Source organism: Balaenoptera musculus, chromosome 19 (genome assembly GCF_009873245.2).
Source record: "Balaenoptera musculus isolate JJ_BM4_2016_0621 chromosome 19, mBalMus1.pri.v3, whole genome shotgun sequence".
Taxonomy (NCBI): Eukaryota; Metazoa; Chordata; class Mammalia; order Artiodactyla; family Balaenopteridae; genus Balaenoptera; species Balaenoptera musculus.
Window position 1 is genome coordinate 56,700,744 of NC_045803.1, and position 24,241 is coordinate 56,724,984.

At 52.9% G+C, this 24,241-nt stretch overlaps 1 protein-coding gene across 2 annotated transcripts in view; it reads right to left on the reverse strand.

Moving 5' to 3' along the window:
* Window positions 1-3,490: 3,490 nt before the first annotated feature.
* The window catches only part of ZDHHC7 (zinc finger DHHC-type palmitoyltransferase 7), a 32,830-nt gene continuing 12,079 nt past the window's right edge, over window positions 3,491-24,241 (reverse strand). The window contains exons 2-9 of one of the 2 annotated variants that reach the window (XM_036833680.1): window positions 18,011-18,096; window positions 16,566-16,688; window positions 14,819-15,140; window positions 8,523-8,647; window positions 7,416-7,512; window positions 6,895-6,976; window positions 6,025-6,155; window positions 3,491-5,429 (exon numbers count right to left, since the gene is read on the reverse strand). In XM_036833680.1, coding sequence (XP_036689575.1) covers window positions 5,253-5,429; window positions 6,025-6,155; window positions 6,895-6,976; window positions 7,416-7,512; window positions 8,523-8,647; window positions 14,819-15,133 — 927 coding nt within the window. In that variant the 5' untranslated portion in view covers window positions 15,134-15,140; window positions 16,566-16,688; window positions 18,011-18,096 and the 3' untranslated portion in view covers window positions 3,491-5,252. The remainder of the gene's footprint in view (window positions 5,430-6,024; window positions 6,156-6,894; window positions 6,977-7,415; window positions 7,513-8,522; window positions 8,648-14,818; window positions 15,141-16,565; window positions 16,689-18,010; window positions 18,097-24,241) is intronic. The other variant, XM_036833679.1, reaches the window with a different exon arrangement.

Sequence of the window (24,241 nt, forward strand, 5' to 3'; positions counted from 1 at the left end):
GATAAAAGATATGATCGCCTCTATAGAAGCAAAAAAAAAAAAAAAAAAGCATTTGACAAAATTCAACACCCTTTCATGATAAAAACTCTCAACAAGCTAGGAATAGAAGGAAAGTAACTCAACATAATAGAGACTATATATAAAAAGCCCACAATTAATATCATACTCAATAGTGAAAAACTGAAAGCTTTTCCTCTAAACCAGAAACAAGGCAAGGATGCCTGCTCTCACCTCTTCTATGTAACACAGTACTGGAAGTCCTAGCCAGAGCAGTTAGGCAAGAAAAAGAAGTAAAAGGCATTCAAATTGGAAAGGAAGAAATAAAATTGTCCCTGTTGGCAGACAATGCAATGTTGCAAACTCTAAAGATGCCACCAAAAAACTGCTAAAACTAATAAATTCAGTAAAGTTGCAGAATACAAAATCAACATGCAAAAATCAGTTGCATTTCTATACCCTAACCACAAACTACCTGAAGGAAATTAGGAAAACAATCCTATTTACAATAGCACCAAAAAGAATAAAATACCTAGGAATAAACTTAACTAAGGAGGTAAAAGACTTGTACACTGAAAACTACAAAACACTGATCAAAGAAATTAAGGAAGAAACAAACAAATGGAAAGACATCCATGTTTATCCATGTTTCTGGACTGGAAGACTTAATATTGTGAAAATGTCCATACTACCCAAATATATCTACAGATTCAATGCAATCCCTATCAAAATCCCAACAGTATTTTTTACAGAAATAGAGAAAACTCTAAAATTCATATGGAACCACAAAAGATCACAAAGAGCAAGATCACTCTTGAGAAAGAACAAAGCTAGAGGCCTCACACTTTCTAGATTCAAAATATATCACAAAGCTGTTGTAATCAAAACAGTATGGTACTGGCATGAAGACAAACATAGACCAATGGAACAGAATACAGAGCCCAGAAATAAAACCACGCGTGTACGGTCAACTGGTCTTCAACAAGGATGCCAATGTTACATGACGGGGAAAGGACAGTCTCTTCAGCAAGTGATTTTTAGAAAACTGGACGTCCACATATCTTACACCACAGAGACTGGACCCTTACCTTACACCACACATAAAACACATTAACTCCAAGTGGGTCAGACTTAAACAGGAGGCCTGAAACTCCTAGCATAGCACACAGGGGTTGAAAACAGTGTCCATACAACCTGTGCGTGGATGTTTATGGCAGCTTTATTCATCACTGCCAAAACTTGGAGGCAAACACGATGCCCTTAGGTAGACGAATGGATAAACTGCGGCACAGCCAGAGAGTGGAATACTATTTAGCGCTAAAGAGAAATGCCCTGTCAAGCCGTGAAAAGACACAGAGGAACCTTAGAGGCATGTTACTGTGTGAAAGAAGCCAATCTGAAAAGACTACTTTATGGTTCCAACTCTATGACATTGTGGAAAAAGGCAAAACTATGAAGACAGTAAAAAGATCAGTGGTTGCCAGTGTGGGCACGGGAGCGGAGGGATAGGGAGGCAGAGCCCAGAAGATTTCTAGGGCAGTGAAAATACTCGGAGTGCTGCCATGATGGTGGATACACGGCATCAGACACTTGTCCAAACCATGGAATGTACACCACCCAGAGTGAACCTAATGTAACTGTGGACTCTGGGTGGTGATGACGTGTCAGTGTAGGTTCATCAGTTCATCAGTGACAAGTGCACCATCTGGCGGAGACGCTGATAGCGTGGGGAGGCTGTGCGTGTGTGGGGATAGCGGGTATGTGGGAAGTCTCTCTACCTTCCTCTCAATTATACTGTGCTCCTAAAACTGCTCTTAAAATAGTAGTCTTTTAAAAAACTCTTGGAAATTAAAACTATCACAGCCTGAATAAAATATCCAATAGAAGAGATAGAAGACAAAGTTAAGTATATTTTCCAGAAAACAAAGAGGAGGCAATGACAGGAAATTAGAGGAGAGTCTAGGCAGCCCAATGTGTAAAAGTCAGAAAAATAAGAAACTGGAGAGGGTGAAACTCCCAAAGACGGAACACGGCAGTCTTTTTTTTTTTTAAATTTTATTTATTTTTGGCTGTGTTGGGTCTTTGTTGCTGCGCGTGGGCTTTCTCTAGTTGCGGCGAGCGTGGGCTTCTCACTGCGGTGGCTTCTCTTGTTGTGGAGCACAGGCTCTAGGCGCACGGGCTCAGTAGTTGTGGTGCACGGGCTTAGTTGCTCTCCGGCATGTGGGATCTTCCCAGACCAGGGCTCGAACCCGTGTCCCCTGCATTGGCAGGCAGATTGTTAACCACTGCGCCACCAGGGAAGCCCCTGGAACACAGCACTTTTGCCAGAACCGAGGAGCACGTGTCTCAGGTAGAAAGGGTCCACCAAGCATTAGCACAAGGCATCAAGGCAGAGGACTGTTGACTTTGAGGAACCAAGGACTAAAAAGATAGTAAAGGCTTCCTGAGTTAAAAAAAAAAAAAAAAAAAAAAAAAAAGGCAGGTCGCATGAGACAGGAACCGGAAGTTCCCGGACCCTCTCGGCGGCAAGGCTGGGAGGCCGCAGTGGGGTCTCCACAGTGCACAGAGACCCCGTAATTTCCACGCCTCCCATCAGTCCTGGGGCAGAGCCATTCCTTCCGTAAAGATCAGCACCCGGCGCGGGGAGCGCTCGCTGACCCAGCCGCACACCTGCAGTTGGCCGCAACTTCCCTGTGTCCTGTGTAAGGAGCGATCCGGTTTCATACTGGATCCTCAGTCAACACTGTGGGCAGCTGACCCTGTCACTGAAGGCTCCAGAATGCCGCTTTGGGATCAACAAGGATTTTACGGGCACCCCGCCCACTGTTGCCGGGCTTTTCCCAGGCCGTCTCTCCTTCAGGATACTTCTCACTGCTTAAGCAGCCAAACCCAAATCTCCTAACAGAAGACAGGATTCAGCCACCTTCCTAGTTGGGCCATCTTTTCATTTTCCATTTTAATGCAGACGTCATCTGAGATGAGCCGATAAAACATTCCAACAGGAAGAACACAAAAGCGCGGCACAATTCTGCAGAGCCACAAACACAAGCCTGAGGGTGGTTGCCAGCGCGGCGGAGTGCTCGGGGACGTGTCTCCAAGGCCGGCCAGTGCCTCCCTACGCGGCGGCCACCCTCGCCTCGCCTCGCCTCTCTGGGTCCCTCGAGTGCAAGTACCAGACACACTGTTGAACGAAGTTGTGGGCACCTGAGATGCTGGATGGAAGAGAGTGATCTTTAAAATTGTTTTTGTTTCCAAGTGCACTAAAAAATGAAGGGACGTTTAGGACAAAGCTAAGTGAGATCAGTTGCGTCTACTGGAAGTAAAATGTTAAATGTGGAGACGGCGACCTTTGGGAGAGCGGCTCACTTGTCCTCGGCGATGATGGGGCTCTGGAAGCAGCAGGGGGGACCACAGCGGCCCGGGTGCCGGTGCCAGAGCCGAGCACGGAAACACGCCAACGACCCACCAAGAACCGCGCCGCTGAACAAACTGCTGGAGAATGTCAACTGGTGGCTTTATTTCTTAAAAAAGTTACATTGAAAGAAGAGGTTGAAAAGTCAAGTATACTTGATTTGCACATATTTGCCAAGTCTCACAGGATTCAACCACTTAGATAATTGTTTTTATTGATAACCAGGATATACATATGAAAAGCCTCACACTGAAGCCCAATACACACGTCCAACCCAGATGACAGATATTGCAGAACAATCTCGGGAAACCCATCAGTCTCCTGTTCTCCTGTTAGTCCTCCAGCTGCAACCTAGAGCCCCCCGTTCACAGCCCACTTTTCTGCAGTGACTGAGTCCATTTCACACCCATCCCACAGCTCGTCTACTCAGCTAGACTGTTGTCCAGTAGGCCCTTTGTGGTTCTGCGCCGGCAGTGGTAGAAACCCTGATCCGGACAGGGGACGGGTTAATGCAAACGAAAGCAAAACAGCTCACAGATGAGCAGAGAGGCGTGGAGACCAGGAGGGAGACGCCCACTCTTCTCAGCGCGGGACGTCGGCTCCGGGGACCCCCCAGACCTTGTCAGAGATGGCCTCCTCCTCAGTCCCGCGAAACACCGACAAACCAGGCAAGTTTAAGGCGAGTCCCCAGGGAGGGGAGCTGTTTGCTCTCTGGCATAATTTTAAGCTCTGCACCAAGGGTCCTATCGCTTGTGACGTGGGTAAAGAAACAAAATGATACCCCAAAAAGGTAAAGACTGAAAAATCAAACAAGCTGTCGCCATCCTGAATACTGTCTGCAGGCGAGGCCCACGGGGCCCAGGGGCTCCTGCCTCGCGGCCCCCTCACCTCCTCAGCCGCGCGCGCCCCCTGCACGGCCAGCCGCGCATCAGGCTGCAGGTACCAGGCCGCCGCCGACGCTGCTGTCCGCTCACCGAGGGGCCGTTTACACGCTGCTCATTTGGCCGGAACCAAACAGGTCAGTGCCAAAGCCCTCTCACGCACTCAAGACTTTTTTTTAAAAATTAAAACAGGAGGGCAACAGAAGACCACACAGGAATGATTGTTCTTTGGATTGAGATATTCTCCAGTATGCAATACATTCATAGTAAACCCCACGGGAGGGGGGACCCCACGCAGCTCTCCCCTCTTCCCTGAAACGTCGGTTTCTAAAAAATAGCTTGTCTGTGGCACACGCCCATGACGTGTTATGTTGCCTGAACAACACGGCCCACTTTAAAACACACGTGCACGCACACACACAGACACGCGTGGACTTGCCCACAGGGTTAGGGCCCACCAGCCCCGGGCGGGGAGCGAACCTGCAGCCCCGCCGCTCCTGCATCCAGGCCCCTCCTGGACCGAGGCGGGCCCTCGGGAATCACGGGGCCGGCGGAGCTCCCCGAAGCCACCAGCCGCAGAAGAATCCCTGGTCACTGGCTTGGCTCGTTTTCTTCATGCCTGAGAAAAGCAGCTCAGCACACAGGATTTTAATAACCCGTGTAACAACCCACGAAACTTCTTAAAGAATGCCAAGTATGTTAACAAAACTCCTAGCTGTGCAGGCAGATAATGACATTTGGCTCCTTCGTGTGGCCACGTCCCTTTGTTACTGGACGGTGACACGGATCAGAGCACCCAGTTAGTGTGGGAACTCCGCCATCTGTGACCGTAAACGTATAAAACTGCTTGCTGCAAGCAGCTGGTCTGCACTTGCCCTACTGGTCGCAGGTGAGCTGTAGATACCCTTTCCGACCCCGAATAAATAAAGTCCGTGAACAAGTCCCAGCACGAAGCGAGAGCCTCACACCGAGAACTCGGGGCCCCCTTTCCTAGGTCTCGTCGGCAGTCGCCTGAATCGGAAGCCGACGCAGGGGTTCATCCAGAGCAGCGAGGGGGGGCCCCCAAAGACAGACTTCATCCCCTCCCACCGCAGCCTCCGCTCCCACGTCGGCTTCTCACTCTTCAGCCTCTCAATCTCCTGGGGGAGAAAGAAAAGCAAGTGGGCGGCAGTGCCAGGAAAACCCTCAGCAGGTACGGCTCAGGCGAGCGGTGACAACAGGGGAAGCCCCAGCAGACTCTCACGTCCCTCCGCACGTGGGAACGGGGCGTCGGGGTCAGCAGCGGGGGCTCTCCTGGCACCAGCCCCGCGGCCCCCGAGCACAGCCAGGCTGCAGCCACCGGCGGGGGGACAGCCTAGGCAGCCCCAGAGGCAAAGGGGAGCCAGTCCTCCGGGCCAGGGGTTGATCTTTTTTTCCACGTATTGTATTACAAATATTCATCAGCACCTGCTCTGGGCCTTCAGTTCAAAGACATGAAGGTGCCCAACTCCCTGCAGCTGCCAGGGGGCACGGCCTCCTAGAAACGGAATGTGCCGGCTCTCCCTGCCCGGCTCTGGTGACTCTCAAATCCCAGGGACGCTTGAAACCCGAGCTGCACGCAGTGAGGGGGGCACGTGCGGCGATGCTGTCGCGGCCCCTCGGGGCTGCCCCGTCCGCCTCCCAGGTAATACGCGGCCCCCGCTGGACTCGTGCTCACACCAAGGCCTAAGCAGACACGGCGGAGAAGGAGCGCACCGTTTCATCGTTGCAGATGGAGTGGATCTGGGTGCCGAACATCACTGCGGTGAAAGTGAAAAACAGCAGACCCTCAAGGCACAGGAAGATCAACAGGATTACAGTGACTGGAGGTGAAAAATCACTGCATTCTGTGAACGAGAAGAGGCTGGCTGTGACTGGACACCCGAGCGCGGCGGGCATCCCAGGCCACAGGTTGGGGGGTTCAGCTCACGGAAGAGCCGCCTCCGTGCCGCCCTCAGGCCGGCGTCCACGGAGGACGAGCGCGTTCTGTGAACAGGCACACCCGCTGTCCAGCAGGGGCGGAAGGCCGCCCTGCCAGGCAAGAACCCACACCCCCACTCCCGGTCGGCGGATCCGCTAGGTCCCGTGTCACCCCAGGTTTCTCCTGAGCCTGTATTCGCGCGCTGCACTGCGTACTAAATACAGCTAAAGCCAGAAAAGACGAGAGTCGTGGGTGCCTCCACCTGTGAGCAGGCCCCACTCGGGCGCACACCCAAGTCCAGGGCCGCCCAGCTCGCGCCTGCCTGGCCTGGCTCCCCTCGCGGGGCGACTGGTATCAGCCACGCCCAGTCGACCAGCCGGCGCACACACAGGCCCGCCGGGAACAAGACGCATTCTCGCCCAGCCTCAAAAATCTGCAAAGTACAAATGAGACTCAGCAGAAACTATTAGCTGACTGAGGAGGACCAAGCGTATGTACGTGGCTTCGTTATAGCAAAAGGGCAGTGTAAGAACTGCCCCATCCTCTTTTCTTTAAAAGCTCAATTAATTGCTAAAACACTGAAGCGGATTTCCTTCGAAACCGGAGGACCCCTTCTTCCTCCCTTCTTCCGCTGCCTCCCCTCGCCCCCCACGGCGTGCACTTACCATTCCACTGCCCTCGGACGCAGGCGACAAACTGCAGCCCGCAGAGCACGAGCGCGTGCACGGACGCCAGCGCGATGTACATCTGCGGGGAGACACCCGTTAGCCCACCCGAGGACGAAAGGCCGCTGAACCGCACGTTCACTCCTGATCTCATGTGTCAGTGAAAATGAGTGAGGGAAGGAATGACAGCAGCAGTTGACCTCCGCCTCGCCAGGACCACACGGGACCAAGGACAGTAATCCACAGTGGGGAAATACGTTCTACCACTTCAGCAAGAGCCTATTAACAACTGTGGTTCAAGGTATCTGGGAGAGAATTAAATCACAGTAAAACACCTAGAATAACACAAGCAACATACACTCATCTGGTGGACTACTTCCTACCAATGACAGCACAGGTATAATGCGAGTCCCAGAGAAGAGGCTGCAGGTCTGACGTCAGAATAAACTTACTGGCTCCAGGTAAGATTCCAGATAAAGAACTTACTACAAGTCACTGACGACGCGAGTATCTTTACTCACAGTGAAGAGCACGAAGAATCTCTGATTCTTTTCTCCGACGCAGTTGTTCACCCAAGGGCAGTGGTGGTCCATTTTCCGAATGCATCTTCTGCAAATACTGAAAAGGAGCAGTTAGATTTCCACTATTCCACGCGCGGAGGGAACACCACCCAATGAAGACAGCGCTGGGGAGAGGCCACCCAGGGGGCCTCCTGCCCCGGGGAAGGGGTCCCGGCAGGGGTGGGTCTATGGCTGCGTGGGGAAGGGGTCCCGGCAGGGGTGGGTCTATGGCTGCCCCGGGGAAGGGGTCCCGGCAGGGGTGGGTCTATGGCTGCCCCGGGGAAGGGGTCCCGGCAGGGGTGGGTCTATGGCTGCCCCGGGGAAGGGGTCCAGCAGCAGTGGGTGCTCTGGCTGCACCGGGGAAGGGCTCCCTCCAGTGGTGGGCACTTGGACTGCACTATGAAGGGTCCCTGCAGCTTGGGCACTCAACATGCCCTGGGGAAGCGGTGCCTGCAGTAGTGGGGGGCTCAGCCCCAAGTAAGGGGTTACAGCAGTGGTGGGTCTGTGGCTACTGGGGAAGGGGTCCCTCCAGTGGTGGGTACTCAGGTTGGCTAAGGAAAGGGGTCCCTGTAAGGGTGGGTGTGGGTGAACAGGCTGCCCTGGGGGAAGGGCTCCCTGCAGCAGTGGGTATTATGGCTGCAACAGGGAAGGGGTCCTAGGAGGAGTGGGTGCTTGGGCTGCCCTGTGGAAGGGGGTCCCTGTAGCAGGGGTTGCTCTCGCTGAATCAGGGAAGGGGTCCCTCCAATCGTGGGTGCACAGGTTTCCCTGGGGCAGGGGTCCCTGCAGTGGTGGGTGAACAGACTGCCCTGGGGAAGAAATCCCTTCAGCGTGGGCTCTGGCTGCGCCGAGGCAGGGGCCCCTCCAGTCATGGGCGCGTGGGCTTCCCAGGGGCAGGGGTCCCAGCACTGGTGGATGCACTGGTGCCGCAAGTAAGGGGTCCCTGCAGTGCTGAGTGCTCGGGTTGCCCTGGCAAAGGTGTCCCTTCAGTAGTGGGTGCTCGGGCCACCCTGGGGAAGGGGTCCCTGCAGTGATGGGCACTCGGGTTCCCCTGGGGGAGGGCTGCCATACCTGCAGTGGTGGGCGCGCTCGGGCTTGATACAGCAGCACTTGGGGCACTTGTAGATCACTTCTCCAGGCTTCAGCTGCAAACTCTCCATGTATTCTTTAGTAGCATTCCCTTTGGGTACTGCCCCCTATGGTTTAATAACAATGCATTTTAGCTGGGGGGAAGGAAGGTTAAAAAACATCAGTAAATTTAGGAATTAGTCTTGGGTGTTATATATCATGATATAATTTATAATGCTGTAGTTGCCACTTATATTAATATGAAAAATAACTATTACTCAGGCAGGACCAGAAGTTTTATTTTTCATGGAAAATAACATGCTTTAAAATGAATTCAAAATATAGAGTGCGTCATCCTTCATAAGGCGAGTCACCTGGGTTTTTCAAACTTCATGCAGGTCGTGCCAGAGGTGAGGTGTGTTTGCGAAGCCACTCCAGCCCCAGGGCAGCTGGCGTCCCCAGGGTGCAGCCGGCCCTGCGCACAGCTCCTGGGCAGGGCTTCCGTGATAAGCACACCCACAGGTTTCCTATCAGCTGCAGCAGGGGAGCGCTGAACAAAGCAATCTCAAAAAGGACTTTATCTTGTGTGTTTAAAGTTATGTAATGCATCTCTGCCAACCTAATCACGAGAGTGTCACACACAAGCCACAAGCCCCAAGCCCCCCCCCCCCCCCCCGCCTCCCCCAGGCGTCTGGCCCCAGGGGCAGGAGCTGCGGGGCTGTGTGTGTGTGTCTGCAGGAGCCCTGAGCACTAGGGGAGCTTGAGAGGTACGAGGAATCTGGAAATGGAAGCCAGAGCCAGAGAGCCCCGTACACGGGACGGCAGTGGGCCCGAGCGGAGGGCACTGGGCCCGAGCGGAGGGCACTGGGCCCGAGTAGGCTGCAAAGGGGGAGGAATTGTTCTTTGGGCAGTGGAGACAGAAAGTGGAGATCACGTTTGGAAGATCATTCTGGGCACCGTGGCCTGTGGACTGGGAACAAGGCCCAGACCCCGTTTCTGTGCCCCACGGAGCCTGTCCTTCACACAAATGCACGTTTCTGGAGAAGGAGCCCCGCTGGGAGGAGCCGAGCAGGGGTGAGAGCACGGGGAGATGGCAGGCACGCCGCTGTCAGCAGGAGCTGCGCTGGAGCTCCTGAAAGCCCACTGCCCGGCTGGACGGGAGCCCGAGCCAACCTCTGCGGGGCCAGGGCCGACACCCACGTCTGCAAAGCCCAGCAGGCGCGTGGGGAGACCCAGGACCACTGGCTCCAAGGCCCCCGGGGAGCCGGACAGGCGGCCCTGTCACCAGCAGGAGTGAGGCCCCACAAGGTGCCCCGGGTTCGGGGGGGAGCACAGGAAGGGCTGCAGGCAAAATGGGAAGGTTCACTGCCCTCCCCTCCCCTGCAGCTGACTGCCCTCCAGATGGGCACTGGTCAGTCCCCCATCCTAACACAGGGAAGCTGCTGTGGTCAAGATCCTGGCCTTAACACGCCACCTGTCTCCTTAATCTACAGCGTAAAAAAAGTTCAGGGTTTAAAGGCTCACTTTTGAGAGTTTACATCAGAAGGTCAGGTCCAGCATTTTACTCAATTTTCCCAACACCGGCCGCTCCTGATGACAGCTCGGGTCACACGTTTCATAAGACGATGGAATGGACCAGGTTTAGCCACACACACGCTGTTTCCACGGTAAAACACGTGACCTGACAACACTTCTGCGGAGCACGGCACCCCACGCCGCCCGCTGGTTAAAGAGTGCTCCTGCGACCACTCACGGAGAACAGGTGTGCATCTCGAGGGGGAGACACGTCAGGTAACACGTAACAACCAGCCCGCGTGGAGATGAAGGCGTTTTCTGGTCCTTTTTGCGGCTCAGAGCCCTGGGCAGGCGGCCCCTATCTCCCCGCAGTGCCTCCCGATGACCCACCCAGGTCCCCGCGGCTGGTGATCTGCGCTTCGATTCCGTACTCCGAGATGCGCTCTCGCAGGCCAGGCACGGAGCAGAAGGGCGGGCCCAGGTCCACTCAGCACCGGGTCTCACCAGGTCACACCAGACGAGCGCCCGCTTCCTCGGCACCACTGGGGGCCCCTCTTCGCTCCATCAAAGAAACCTTCCGAACAGCTGAGGCACATTCCTCAAGCTCGCGTTCGCCTTCGAACCATTTTCAGGGCATGTTTTTTCTAAGACGCACCTTGCGTGTTTCACCTGTGTCCCGCCAGGACTGTGGTCCCTGCCATAGCCACGCCTCCTACCCCAGTGCGGCCCAGACGGCTCCCCTTCGGCACAGCGTCCTCCGGACAGCTTTGCCACTCGCTGCTGCTGCTGCTAGCGCCCGACCTCTCACACCCGCACCCACCCACCTCTGATGCGCCCTGGAGAAGGAAACCAGGTGCCCACGCTTAGGAAGAGTGCTCCCAACCACGGCATACGTATACCCAGGGAAGTTATGATTTGCAAAGCACATTTTCCCCCCTCATATCTTTCCATCTTGACCCCCTGGTTCCCTCCCTGTCACGCATTCTGGATCCCCAGGACCTGAGCTAGGGGCACGGGAGCATGGCGCTTCCCCTAGGTCTACCTGCTAATTCATGGGCAGCACAGGGGACGAGAAGCATGTAAAGACACGTACAGGGATATAAGCTGCAAATTCCACAGTGGAAGGAGAGCCACATGACAAAGGACCGTGTTTCTTCAATTTAAAAAATCCCAAGGAACAAGAGGGGACCACCGAGGTGAAAAAGGAGACACGTCAGCCAGTCACAAAGGATAGATCTTATTTGGACCCTGATTCAAACAAAAGAATATAAAAGGACTGAGACGACTGAGGAGACGTGGCCTCCCACTGGACATAGTGAGGAATTCTCCAGCCGCTCCACACGAGCCGCTGGCGCTGGAGCCGTGCTTCTATAAAGAAGAGCCCTTCTGGGGCTTCCCTGGTGGCGCAGTGGTTAAGAATCCACCTGCCGATGCAGGGGTCGAGCCCTGGTCCGGGAAGATCCCACATGCTGCGGAGCAACTGAGCCCGCGCGCCACAGCTACTAAAGCCCGCGTGCCACAACTACTAAAGCCCGCGTGCCACAACTCCTGAGCCCACGTGCCACAACTACTGAGCCTGCGCACCTAGAGCCCGTGCTCTGCAACAAGAGAAGCCACTGCCATGAGAAGCCCGCGCACCTCAACGAAGAGTAGCCCCTGCTCGCCGCAACTAGAGAAAGCTCACGCACAGCAACGAAGACGCAACGCAGCCAAAAATAAATAAATAAATTTATATTAAAAAAAAAAAGAGCCCTTTTTAAAGATACACACAATTATTTACAAATAAAGTTTTATAATGTCTGAGATGTGCTTCCAAATATTCTGGGGGAGGGAAAGAAAGGGAGTAGGCGAGGATATCGCTGACACGAGATTAACCACGAGGTGATAAGCAGGGTTCATGACCCTCTTCTCTCCACTTCTGTGTACAATGAAATGTCTGTAAGAAGTTAACGAAAAAGCAAGGGCTTTGGCAACAGATAACTGTTCAAACCCCAGCTTTGCCTCTTGCCAGCTGTGGGTCTCACCTTCTGACGTGATGTACGCCCACCTCCGCAAGGTGCTGGCGGGTTAATGAACGCCCAAAGGTGTCCCAGGGCGCCCGGCACGGGACCAACGGCTCCCGGCACAAAGGCGCCTTAGTGGGCCCTCGGCACACATCTGCTGGTAAGGCTGATGCTTGTCAAACAAGGCTGGGGACAGAGGAGAGCAGGCTCTGGGTGCGGGGCAGCGGGTGGCCTTGCACAATCTCATGCTTCTGAACACTGAGACTCACCTCCGGAGGTGAGCTTGCTGCCTTGTGACCGATCAGCTCCCTGATCCATCAAATGTCAGAGACCCCATCTTCCTTTCTGCTCCCCCCTCAAAGGACCAATAACTCTTCTCAAGAAACAACCCAAGCCAGAGCCAATCCTAGCAAAGAGTGACTGTTCCTACTGGCTTAGTAAAAGGACGTCCAGCAGAGAACTGGCCTCACCCCGGGTGGCATGACGGCTCTCGTTCAGCCCAGACTGGACCCCGGGTTGAAGGTGATCTGCAGAGAGGAGAAAGCAGCCGCCCTGATGAGAGGACGGAGCGGACACCCGACCCCGCTGGCCACGCAGTCTCCCCGCCACTGTGGGTCTGGAACCCAACGCTCCCAATTCCCTCTGGTGTGAGGGGCCACCGTCTTCACTAGGCGGCAGAGGGGCCAGGATGCCGGGAAGGACGCGAGTGTCTGGCGGCTCGGTCGGCCTCTCCCCTGCCTCCTTCCCGACAGCTTCCCCACCCCAGTCCCAATGCCTGCCCGGGGCCAGACGCACCCCTGCCCTGGGCTCCTCACACCCCGCTGGGTGCCCTCGATTCTATTCACACTGACTCCCGGTGGATTCTGTAACTTGCCACTGGAGTCCTGACGTGTGGCATGGCGGAAACAGTGACATCTAGATGTCAAGACGGAGGACTTGAACGGACAGTTCTCCAAAGACCTACAAATGGCCGAAAGGCCCAGCATCATTAGCCATCAGGGAAATGCAAATCAAAACACAATGAGATATCACCTCACCGCCATCAGGATGGCTCTCATCAAACACACGAACAGCCACCTGAGGAGGTGGAGAAGCAGGACCCCTTACGCTGCCGGGGGGACTCTTAATGCCTTGCAGCCGCCATGAAAAACCACCCTCAGCAAGTTCATCGTAGCGTGAACACATGACACGGTAATTCCACTCCTGGGTCTCTACCCAAGAGAAACGAAACACAGGTCCACACAAACCTGGTCCGCAAATGTTCACGGCAGAATCGTCCATAACAGCCAGAAAGTGGGAAGAACCCCGCTGGCCACCAGCTGATGATGGCTATAAACAGAACGTGGCCCATCGCCACAGCGGAACAGTCTTCAGCCGTGAAAAGGAACGAAGCACTGACGGTGCACGGTGCGGATGAGCCCTAGAAACCTCGCGCTGAGTGAAGGAAGCCAGACGTCAAGGCCACGTATCCTTGTATGATTCCATCTATGTGATCTGTCCAAAACAGGCCAATCCAGAGACAAAAAGTACATCAGCAGTTGCCTGGCGCTGGGGGACCTGGGGGGTCGGGGCAGTGACGGCTAAGGGGGGGCAGGGTTTCTTTTCTGGGTGATGAAAATGTCTAAAATGACTGCGGTGATGTGAATACACGAAAATCATCGAACTATACACTGCAAAAGGGTGAATTTTGCGGAATGTGATTAAAAATGCTTGCATCCAGGACTCACACCCTCCTCCACCTCACGCTCCGGCCCTCAGTGCTTCCACCCAGCTTCTCGGCAGCGAAACAAGTGAAGCGAACACGCCCACCGGGCGCAGAGGCAGCGCGCTGCACACACCTGCTACCCGACCCCCGGCTCTCGGGGCTTCCTGAAGAGAGCTCTGAGGCCTCTTCCCGCGGGAGAGGGGCTGCAGCAGGAGCGGGACCGCGGGGGGCGGGAGGCCTACACTGGTCAGAAGACACAAGCACTGTGATGAGAGGGGCCCGGCCGGGTAGCCCTCCCTCCCCCGGCCCCACCGGGCACACCGCAGCCTGGCACCCGGGCACCGATGTGGTGGCCTCCTCGCCAAAACGCCTACAAACGATGGACCCAGCCCCGTTTTCAACATGCAGGAAGATGGCTGACACCACCGGGGCTCTTCCTACAGCGAACTTAAAGATAATAGCTAACCTCTAGCCCGAACAAGTTAAATTACTTGCGTGTGATCAAAAGGCAACTGGAAAAATTAGTAAAGCCCTAGATGCCACATACTCAGCTTTCAGTCCATACTTTAGAGAAACGAAGTATTTAAACTAGAAAGGGGGACTTCCCTGGCGGTCCAGTGGCTAAGGCTCCGTGCTCCCAATGCAGGGTGTCTGGGTTCGATCCCTGGTCCGGGGCTAGATCCCACATGCCACAACCAAAGATCCCGTGTGTCGCAACTAAAAAGATCCCGCAAGCAGCAATGAAGATCCCATGCGCAGCAACTAAGGCCCAGCACAGCCAAATAAATAAATAAATATTAAAAAATAAACTAGAAAGGATTTCAGGCATTATTCAGTACACTTTCTTCATGTGAATAAACAGCTCAGTGGAATGTTTTCCATGAATATACCGTGACATCACCTCTCTCTGGGCGCTGGGTTCCTCCAGCGAAGCCATGAGCAATGCCACCAGCCTGCATCCAGGAACTCGTGAACCCCAAGGCTACGGGAGCACGAGGCCCTCCGCCCGGCGCCGCCGCTGGTGCCTCCACAGCCCAGACCTGGCCGAAAACCCCAGCAAGAGGACAGGTACTCACGGGGTCGGTGAGCATGGTCCTCAAGTGAGACGACAGGGCAAGCACCGCCAGGCAGTTAAAAACGACTCCATTGACCACGGAGTACCAGAAGTCTTTGGAAGGCAGCAGCATGACGAACGTCACCACGAAGTCCGCGTACACGACCAGCAGCCACGTCACGACAGCACAGATCATGCCGCAGCCGTCGCGGATGAACCAGACCCTGTCTGCCACGTCGGCCTCGGATGAAGAGGAGGAAGAAGAGTCGTAGTTGTCACTTTCGGTCAGCAGGGGATGATGTTCGACATCGCGGAGCCGGTGTCCTGATGACGGCATGGCTTCCCTGCAGGGGCACGGGACACGCTGGTGAGGCTCCCGGGGACACACAGCCACCTGCGGCTGGCCCCAGCCGCACTGCGCGAGGACGACGCGGGGCGGGAGCTAGACGCACGCCCTTGGCACCTAGGCTCCAAGCCCGGCAGAGATGGGGCCTGGGGTACCACGGCCCCATCCACGGGGCCAAGGCCCGACGGCCCGCAGCGCACACAGGCCAGCGGCTGATGAGAGGCTGACAGACAAGGACTCTTTCACTGCGCGCTTCCACGCCGGCCCACGACCGCAGAGCCCCCAGTTCTCGCCTCACTCTTCCCTGTTTCACTGAGCCCTTCACTCTCACTTCTCCCTCGTTCTAACTGTGACAACGTGCGACCGTGTTTCTGAGGCAGGCTTAACTCTCTGCTGTTTCTAGAACGCCCTTCCTCTTTCAGTCTTTTAACAGTTTCCTTCACGTATCCGTTCTTTCGACAACTCTCCCATATTTCCTAAAGTACCTGATACCCGAGAACACATACGGTCAGAAACTAAAGGAAAACTTACACTTTTCCTAGCAAACATTTTGCTGCTTCTGTAAACCTATAACCTCCTCTCATCAGTGTTTGATATGAGTAGTAATACTCATGATAAATAAAGAAAGGGAAACAGTTAGTTCATTTGGCCTTGTTGTTCGAGCAGGGGATGGAAAAACACTGACAGCGCTTTATCAGACGACCCGAGGGCTTTCTCCACTCAGGCGCGGCTTCTTTCAAACAAGCACAGTGCAAGCGACTGTGGTCTCCCCAATGTGGGGGAGGAGGGGGAGGGATAAGAATGCTCCTGGGGTCGGGTCTGCTACAACTGATTCACAGCATCGGCTTTGGAATCTTGGCATTACTTTCTTCCTTAACTGTAACTAGAGCACGGTAATGATGAAAACATTTACTGAATGAATGAATTTGCTAATGAGAGTTCCTTCTGCAAATATTTTGCAGAATTCCCTCTTGATACAAAGTTACTGACTAGTACAAGACAGAAATGAAATTGTTCCCTACAGTCTGCTCTTAGATCAGACAAAAAGAGCTTTATAATTACTGAAGTGAAGAAACTGAAGATAAGAATTTGGGCAGCCCCGAACCAGCCATTCTTCAGCCAGCACATACTGGACCCGACGGCTGCCTTCCTGCCGAGCCCCTTCCCTCCGCAGAGGCCACCGGCCCCTACAGCGCCCGAAGCTTCTCTCTGCCAAGCAAGTCATCCTGCAGAGACAGTCCTCCTTCCTCTGAAGAGCACTTTGAAAAGGGACTCAGAACATCAGACACGGCTGTCTGGAGAGGGTGCTGGAGCGCGGTTCTGTCTACACCACTGTAAAGCCTGATGCCGTCGGGGGGCTGAGACCCTCTGGAAGGAGGACCAGCTCAGCAGCTCCATGGGCAGTGCGCTCAGCACTCCCTACCTTGAGAGGGCGTCTGTGTCTCAGCCCCCGGCTGGCTGTCAGCCCTCGTGGGAAAGGCCTGGGTCTTCTCTCCGGGCTCCCCGTCGGTGCCCGCACGCCCCTGGGCTCACGGCAAGTGCGCATCTGTTTACAGGCAGACGCAACAACGTGAATTGGTCCCCATCTCAGATCCAGGGAGTGGCCTAGTGATGGCCACAGAAGTTTTTTAGTGAATCATAAATGTTCATCAAAGGCTTAAGCTGAAGAATTCCTCTGACCAGAATCCCTCTGCTCTACGGCTATTTCTCAGGTAAGATGCTTTCTATGAGAAATGGGTGCCCGCCTGCTGGGCAGTGCGCAATCGCTGCGGGGCCATGTGTCCAGAGACAGGCCGGCTTTTCATCAGCGCGCTTGTGCAGCCCGAGTTCCGCCTGGAGACCAGGACCCTAGGCTTCTGGGTGCCGGACCCAGTCCCGATCAACCTTCCTGGCTGAGACGCTGGTGACAGCAGCCGCAGGCCTCCCCCGGGGGTGCAGAGGGCAGCTCTATTTGTGAGGAAGGGTGACCGCACACATACCAGCCCCAGTGGGCGGGGAGGGACATTCCCAGAAGCACGTTAGGATAGTGAGGCATCATGCCTGTGTGCTTCAGAGCCGAATTTGTAAAAGCCACTAGAAGGCAAAGGGAAAACAATCTGATACCCAAAAGTCACTGCATTTGCAAGAAAGCAATCGATGAACACGGCGAGGGTAGGCTGAACACATTCGGTTATCTGTCATCAAGCGCAGGCACCTTCCGCTGAGTCACAGCACTTACACTTCATTAATGCAACAGGAAGGGAGGGGAGGAAATGAAGAAACAATTCCTTTACACTCAACTAATCTAAAAATGCTAGGAACACAAGAGCAAATGGCACAGCAATTGGCGATGTGAAGCCAGGGCGAGGGCACAGTCTCACTCTGTGCTGATACCCCATCGCTGGTGACTGAATACTCTGCGAGATCATGTCTGAAAAAAACCTGCAAGCACTGTGCACTGACCGACGGTTTTTCTACTTTAATGTCCAGTTTAATGGGATTCTGTCTACACTCCTGAACCTGAGCTGTTTACCCTCGTGTTAGATCAAGCCCCGTTTCCCAGAACACTAAGAGCAACACTGCGGACCTCCATTATTTAAGGGACAGCCACTCAAGCAAAACCCTTCCAGTGGCTTACACTTGAGAACGCCCCTCATCGTGTAATACCTGCTACTAACTGATCGACTCTCTTCATGGAATCTTCCTCCAGGGACACACTCTCCTTTTAGCGTAGGTGGTAAGCAAACCAAAGACGATACGTGGAGAAAAAGATTTACTTGTCACCATTAACCATCCGAACTGCCCGTATTTGCCTTTTCAGAGGTGTGCAAGTTAGTGTCAGCTGTTAGAGAGGAAAGTGTTTAGAGACCTAAATAAACAATCACTTACCTCACAAATTATTTTTAGACATTACTTGAACATTTTGTGCCTTTTCTTCAGGATCTTAAGGTGCATACTGTCCTATGTGACAGGATCTGAAAGATAATAAAATCTGATTAGAAAAGGTACTTATTTTATGACCAAAGTGCACACTATTTCTTAGTGTATGATTAATTTTTGGAGTACATGTAACCAATGTGACGCTTCACACCTGAAGTTCCGTTATTCAGAACTATCTTTAACTATGAAATCATGACTCCTCTAGGTTTTCGTTACTAGTAAACTGATTGACAATCCTGAAAATTAAGTAATTTATTTTAAACCTCTCTGTTCTACCCTCTTGTTACTTTAGCCCTGGTTTTAAATACAAATCTCTAAGCCAAAATCCCTGAGAAAGAGCCCCAGGGATAATCCAGACCAAATCTGGTCAACCTGCATTTCAACAGGCGACAACTGTTCACTGTTCACCAGCCACAGCAGAGGAATTACAGAAAAGACGAGAAAGAGGTGAGAGGGGCCCCAGGCCCCGCTGGGGGAGGGTGCCCCGGGGGGAGGGGCCAGGTGCACGAAGGAGCGGGCGGAATGAGGGAGGAGCCTCCCAGTCTGGCAGCGTCTCCCACTGGGCTCACTGGCAGGTGGGCAAGCAGACACAGCCTCCCTAGAAGCACTCATCTGGCCCAAGAAAAAAGGCCGAAGACACCAAGATGCAGGGTGTCCCCCTCCCAAAGAGGTCAGATTGCTGCCAGGTTTCCCTAAGACCAGGGCCGCCAGAGGACAAAGGACCATGGACACAGACGCTCCTGGTACATCTCATTCTTAAATATGAACGAAGAGCCAACGGATGTTCTGGAGAAAGCTCAAACAGGTCTCATGAAAGAGCCCCAGAAAGAAAAGAGAGAAACAGGAATTCAAAGCAGGCATAATGCACAGAGAAGAAACTTAAGAAGAAATAAGAGACTGCCTCTGTGAGACAAAGAGGAACATTCTGAGAACTTCCTAGTTATTGAAAAATAAAAATATGATGGTAGAATTTTTTAATCTTACAAAACAGGATTGGAAGAGAGAATGGGGAAATTTCCCAGAAAGGAGAACTAAACAACAAAGGGGAATGGGGGAAGGATAAACTTGGAGTTTGGGATTAACATATACACACTACTATACAGAAAACAGATAACCAACAAGGACCTCCTGTACAGCATAGGGAACTATATTCGATACCCTGTAATAACCTATACTGGGAAAGAATCTGGAAAAGAATAGATATACACATATATAAAACTGAATCAGTCTGCTGTACACCTAAAACTAACACAACATTGTAAATCAACTAAAAAACAAACAAAAAGACAAAGACCTTAGGAGACAAAATAAAATGAAATCAGAGGACCAACCCAGGAGGTCCATCTTCCAAACAACAGGTCTGGCAAAGGCACCCCCGAACAAGACGTCCTTCCTCTGCACCGCTCCACCGCCACCCAGGCTGGCGGCCCCGTGTGCCTCGCAGCCTGTACACTCTGTGTGCATCTGATATCCTTCCAACGTAACATGTTTCTCTCCGCAAACCCTCAGTTGGTGTCTGTTTTCTGAAACCAGGACCCCTGACTAGGACACCAGGGGGCTGGCGTGGAAGAGGGTGAGGGGACTGGGGGGGGGGTCGAGGGGTGGGCAGGGTAAGCGCCCCTGGTCTCCTCCACGGAACACGCTCTGGTGCCCCTCCCAGTAACTGGGGGCTGCTCGCTGCCTCCTGACCGGGAGTGCCCCCGCCGCCGGGCCCAGCTCTGCTGTCAGGCTCCCCTGCCCACCCGACCCTGCAAGTCTCCTCAGGACCCGTCCTCCCTCCACAAGGACCTGAACAACCTCCCCGCACCTGTCACCGCCACCCTGCACACCAAACGTTCCCTAGCCTATCAGTGGCTCTGAGTCCCCTCTGAACTTTTCAGTAACAAATGTGGCCATGAACCACAGGCTGCTTAAACTAACGGAGGTGACTTTTAAAATATGGCATTTATATATATGGTAACTTTTTTCAAATATCTATGCAGTAGCCAACAACTTTAAATGCCAAATAACATGCTGAACCAGTAATGCCTAATTACGCCTCGTAATACTTTCAACTTTTCATTCACATTCATTTTGAATATCTTCAAATGAGCTTATGTTAGCACTGTTTTAAAAGAAAACCGGCTTTGCAAAACACAGGACTGCCCATTGCAGTCCTCAGGTCTATGGCACAATCTCTACAATGAGACCAAATCCCCAGTTACTTTTATAAATTTTAAAAAATAACCAACATGGCAACCACTTCGGAAAGCGGTCTGGCACTTTCTCAGAGTTAAACCAACACCCGCCCTGTGGCTCGGCAATTCCACTTCTAGGTATTTTCCTCAAGGTGAATATGAACACAAAACATGTACAGAACTGTTCACAGCTGCTTCATTCATAACAGTCACCAAACCAGAACAACCCAAACATCCCTCACCAGGAGATGAATAAACAAACCATGGTATATTTGTACAAGGGCATACTAAAACGGGGTGGCGGGATTACGGATACATGCAACGATGTGGATAAACCTCAAAAAATCACGCTAAGTGAAAAAACCAGACAAAGAATATGTACAGGAGGAGTCCCTCTCCATGGCACTCTAAACCAGGCGGAGCTAGTTTATTTTGAAAGAAATCAGGACGGGGTTGGAGCACAAGAGGGAATGACGGAGAGCCCCAAGGTAAGTTTCTGAGTTGACGGAAAGGGCAGCAGGCTACGCGGGCACACGCACTATCAAACCAAATTCAATGAGCTGTTAAAATTACACACTTAAGACTGTGCATTTCATTGTACGTTAACTATGCCTCAATTAAAACGTGAACAGGAGAAAAAATAACCAGCACGGGTACACGTGCAGGTGTAAAAGGGTGTAGTAACAGCCAAGTTCTAAGTGCTGCTGAAACCGTTCTCTCCCTACAGACACTGCCTTCCGAGCCAGACCCTGTCTCAGTTTACTTTTAACAGTATCTTCGGGCAAGTGTCTTAAACTCTTCCCCTCACTTTTTTCCCCATGTCTATAAACAGAAAATGCATTTCTCATAAACAAAACAGGTAAACAAAAGACATCAATATACTTTGGTGATCAGTTGCTACAAAAAAGAATGAAGTTCCAATGATTTTCACTGTTGCAATAAAAGGAAATGTCTACCCTAGAGTCTGGTATTCACGTGTACGTTAAAACACTGCTTAAACTCATCACTGTTTTACTGTTCATACGCCCACTGCTGACCTATAAGAAACAGGAATAAGCACATCTCTGCTTCAGGCACAGAAGCAGCATGTGAGGCAAACACAGGCCGTGAGATGTGCTGAATTCAAACGTGGGGGCGGGGCCTCCAAGCTGCAGCCTCCACGCGAGGCCAGGCCGAGGACGCGCGACCTCGGACAGGCCCTCAGCCCACGCGGGCTCGCGGGAGAGAGGCGGGGACCGGCCTGGTAAGCGATGTGCTCCGTGTGATCCCCAGTGGCACGCAGAGGGCGATGAGGGAGAGAGACGACAATCGCTTATCCCGTCCAGAGGAACCAGAAAAGTGTCGGGTAGGACGACAGCAGGAGTGGGCCCACAGGACAGGCAAGACCCGCACAGGGGAGGACAGTGCGAGAGGCACAGAGGCGGGAAGGGCAACCCGCGGGCTGCAGGGCCCGGGCTCAGTGCGAGGGAGGGCGGGAAGGCAGGGAAGGGGAGGCCGGGGCCCCGCACAAAGCACTCCGAAGGCCGAGCTAGGCAGCCTGAAATTCCGTACGTCATTCTGCTGCAAAGGGAGACTGGAACTTCGGTCAACAGACAAATGTTTTAGCAAGATAACTGGTGACAAACTAAGATTAGGATGGAAGGAGGAAGACGGGCAACCGGGAGGCAGCTGCCATGCCCCAGAGCAGAGCTGACAGAGGCGGGGCCAGGAGGGGAGCAGGGGCCTGACGGGGACGAGCGGGGTTAGGAGCAGGAAGGCTGGCTGCAGCAGTCAACACACACACGGGGCCGGGACCTTTTCCCAGCAGGTTCGGTAAAGAGCCAAGAGCTTGCAGACTGCGTGGTGAGAAAATTAAAAAAGCAAATTTGTTTAAATGCGATTAAGTGAAGGACATATGTAGCTGGAAGGAAAAAACATTTTTTTCAATTTCCCCTCTTACGTATTATCTCATTTAAAGCTACGATGGGGCTTCCCTGGTGGCGCAGTGGTTGGGAATCCGCCTGCCAATGCAGGAGACACAAGTTCGAGCCCTGGTCCGGGAAGATCCCACATGCCGCGGAGCACCTAAGCCCTTTCGCCACAACTGCTGAGCCTGCGCTCTAGAGCCCGCGAGCACAGCTCCTGAGCCCGTGCGCCACAACTACTAAAGCCTGCGCGCCTAAAGCCCGTGCTCTGCAACAAGAGAAGCCACCGCAATGAGAAGCCTGCGCACCGCAACAAAGAGTAGCCCCCGCTCTCTGCCACTAGAGAAAGCGCGTGCGCAGCAACGATGACCCAATGCAGCCAAAAATTAATTAATTAATTAATTAAAAAAAAAAAATAAAGCTACGATGAACCTTTCAACAAGACAAAATTCTATTTATTGTGTAAGCTGACTTCATCCTCACTGGCTCCCAATAAATAGAATTAACGTGGCTTCTGCAACGAATTTTAATTTGTGTAACAAATGATTGCTTTGTCCAAGTATTTAATTGATGTGATGCCTTGTTTTCATTTTATATAAAACCTTTTATACTGTTCCAATAAATATCTTTATTAGTAAAAAATAATAATAATAAATAAAATAAGAGGACGGGACCAAGATGGCGGAGGAGTAGGACGAGGAGCTCACCTTCTCCCACAAAAACACTGAAAATACCTCTACAAGTGGAACGACTCACACAGAACAGCTACTGAACGCAGGCAGAAGACCTCAGACTTCCAAAAGGGCAAGAAAACCTCCGCGTAACCAGGTAGAACAAAAGGAAAAGGAAAAAGAAAAAGAAAGGAACGTAGACGGGGCCTGTACCCCAGGCAGGGAGCTGTGGAGGAGGACAGGTTCCCGCATCCTGAGAAGCCCCCTCGCCGGCGAGGAGATCGGCCTGGACGGACGGGGCGCGTCGGAGCCTAGCAGGAGAGCACAGCAGCCAGTGTGCGGAAGGCAGCACAGAGAGCAGCCTGCACAGGAGGCCGGCGCCGCCACCCGGCGCTCCCCGGCCTCAGACGCTCATCTGCCGGTGCTGAAGCTCAGGCTTCGGAGGTCAGACCCAGGGAGAGGACCGGGGCGGGCTGCACGGAGACGGCCTGCAGAGGCTGGACTGTGGCAACCGAGGGTGTGCTCGCAAGAAGCCCGGGCCTGTCAGAGAGCCAAGGCGCCGTACTGAGGGGTGCACGAGGAGAGGGGCGGGACCACCATAAGAGCTTCTTTCCCTACGTGCGCTCCCAGGCAACAGGACACTGCCTGCAGGAGCTCTGCGGGCGGGCTCGAGTCGCTGCCGCCATCGCGGGCTCCAGAGGCAGGCACAGGCCACCGCTATGAGACCTGTGAGCAGTCGCCAAGTGCTGCCCCCGCCATCCCGGGAGCGCACACGGGCGGCTGCACCTGCACACCCCATATCAAGGGAATAAAAGCCAGCACGTGCTGAGGAAACAGACAGCAAGCGTCCAAACTAAAAGCAGCCCCTCCATTCTGGAAAAGATGGCGGAGTAGAAGGATCGAGTTCACCTCCTCTCACAAAAACACCAACATCACAACGAACTGCTGAACAACCATCGACAAAAAAGACTGAAACCTACCAAAAAAGATACTTTACATTCAAAGATAAAAAAGAAGTCACAATGAGACGGTAGGCTAGGTGCTTTCCTGCCAAGACAATTAACAAAATGGCAATAAGAACATACATATAATTACCTAAAATTTAATGGGATTTGTAATGGATACAAAAACAAGATCCGTATATATGCTGTCTACAAAAGACCCACTTCAGACCCAGAGGCATGTGCAGACTGAAAGTGAGGGGATGGAAAAAGGTATTCCATGCAAATGGAAATCAAAAGAAAGCTAGAGTAGCAATACTCTTAGCAGACAAAATAGACTTTAAAATAAAGACTGTTACAAGAGACAAAGAAGGACACTACATAATGATCAAGGGATCAATCCAAGAAGATATAACAATCGTAAATATATATGCACCCAACATAGGAGCATCTCGATATATAAGGCAAATGCTAACAGCCATAAAAG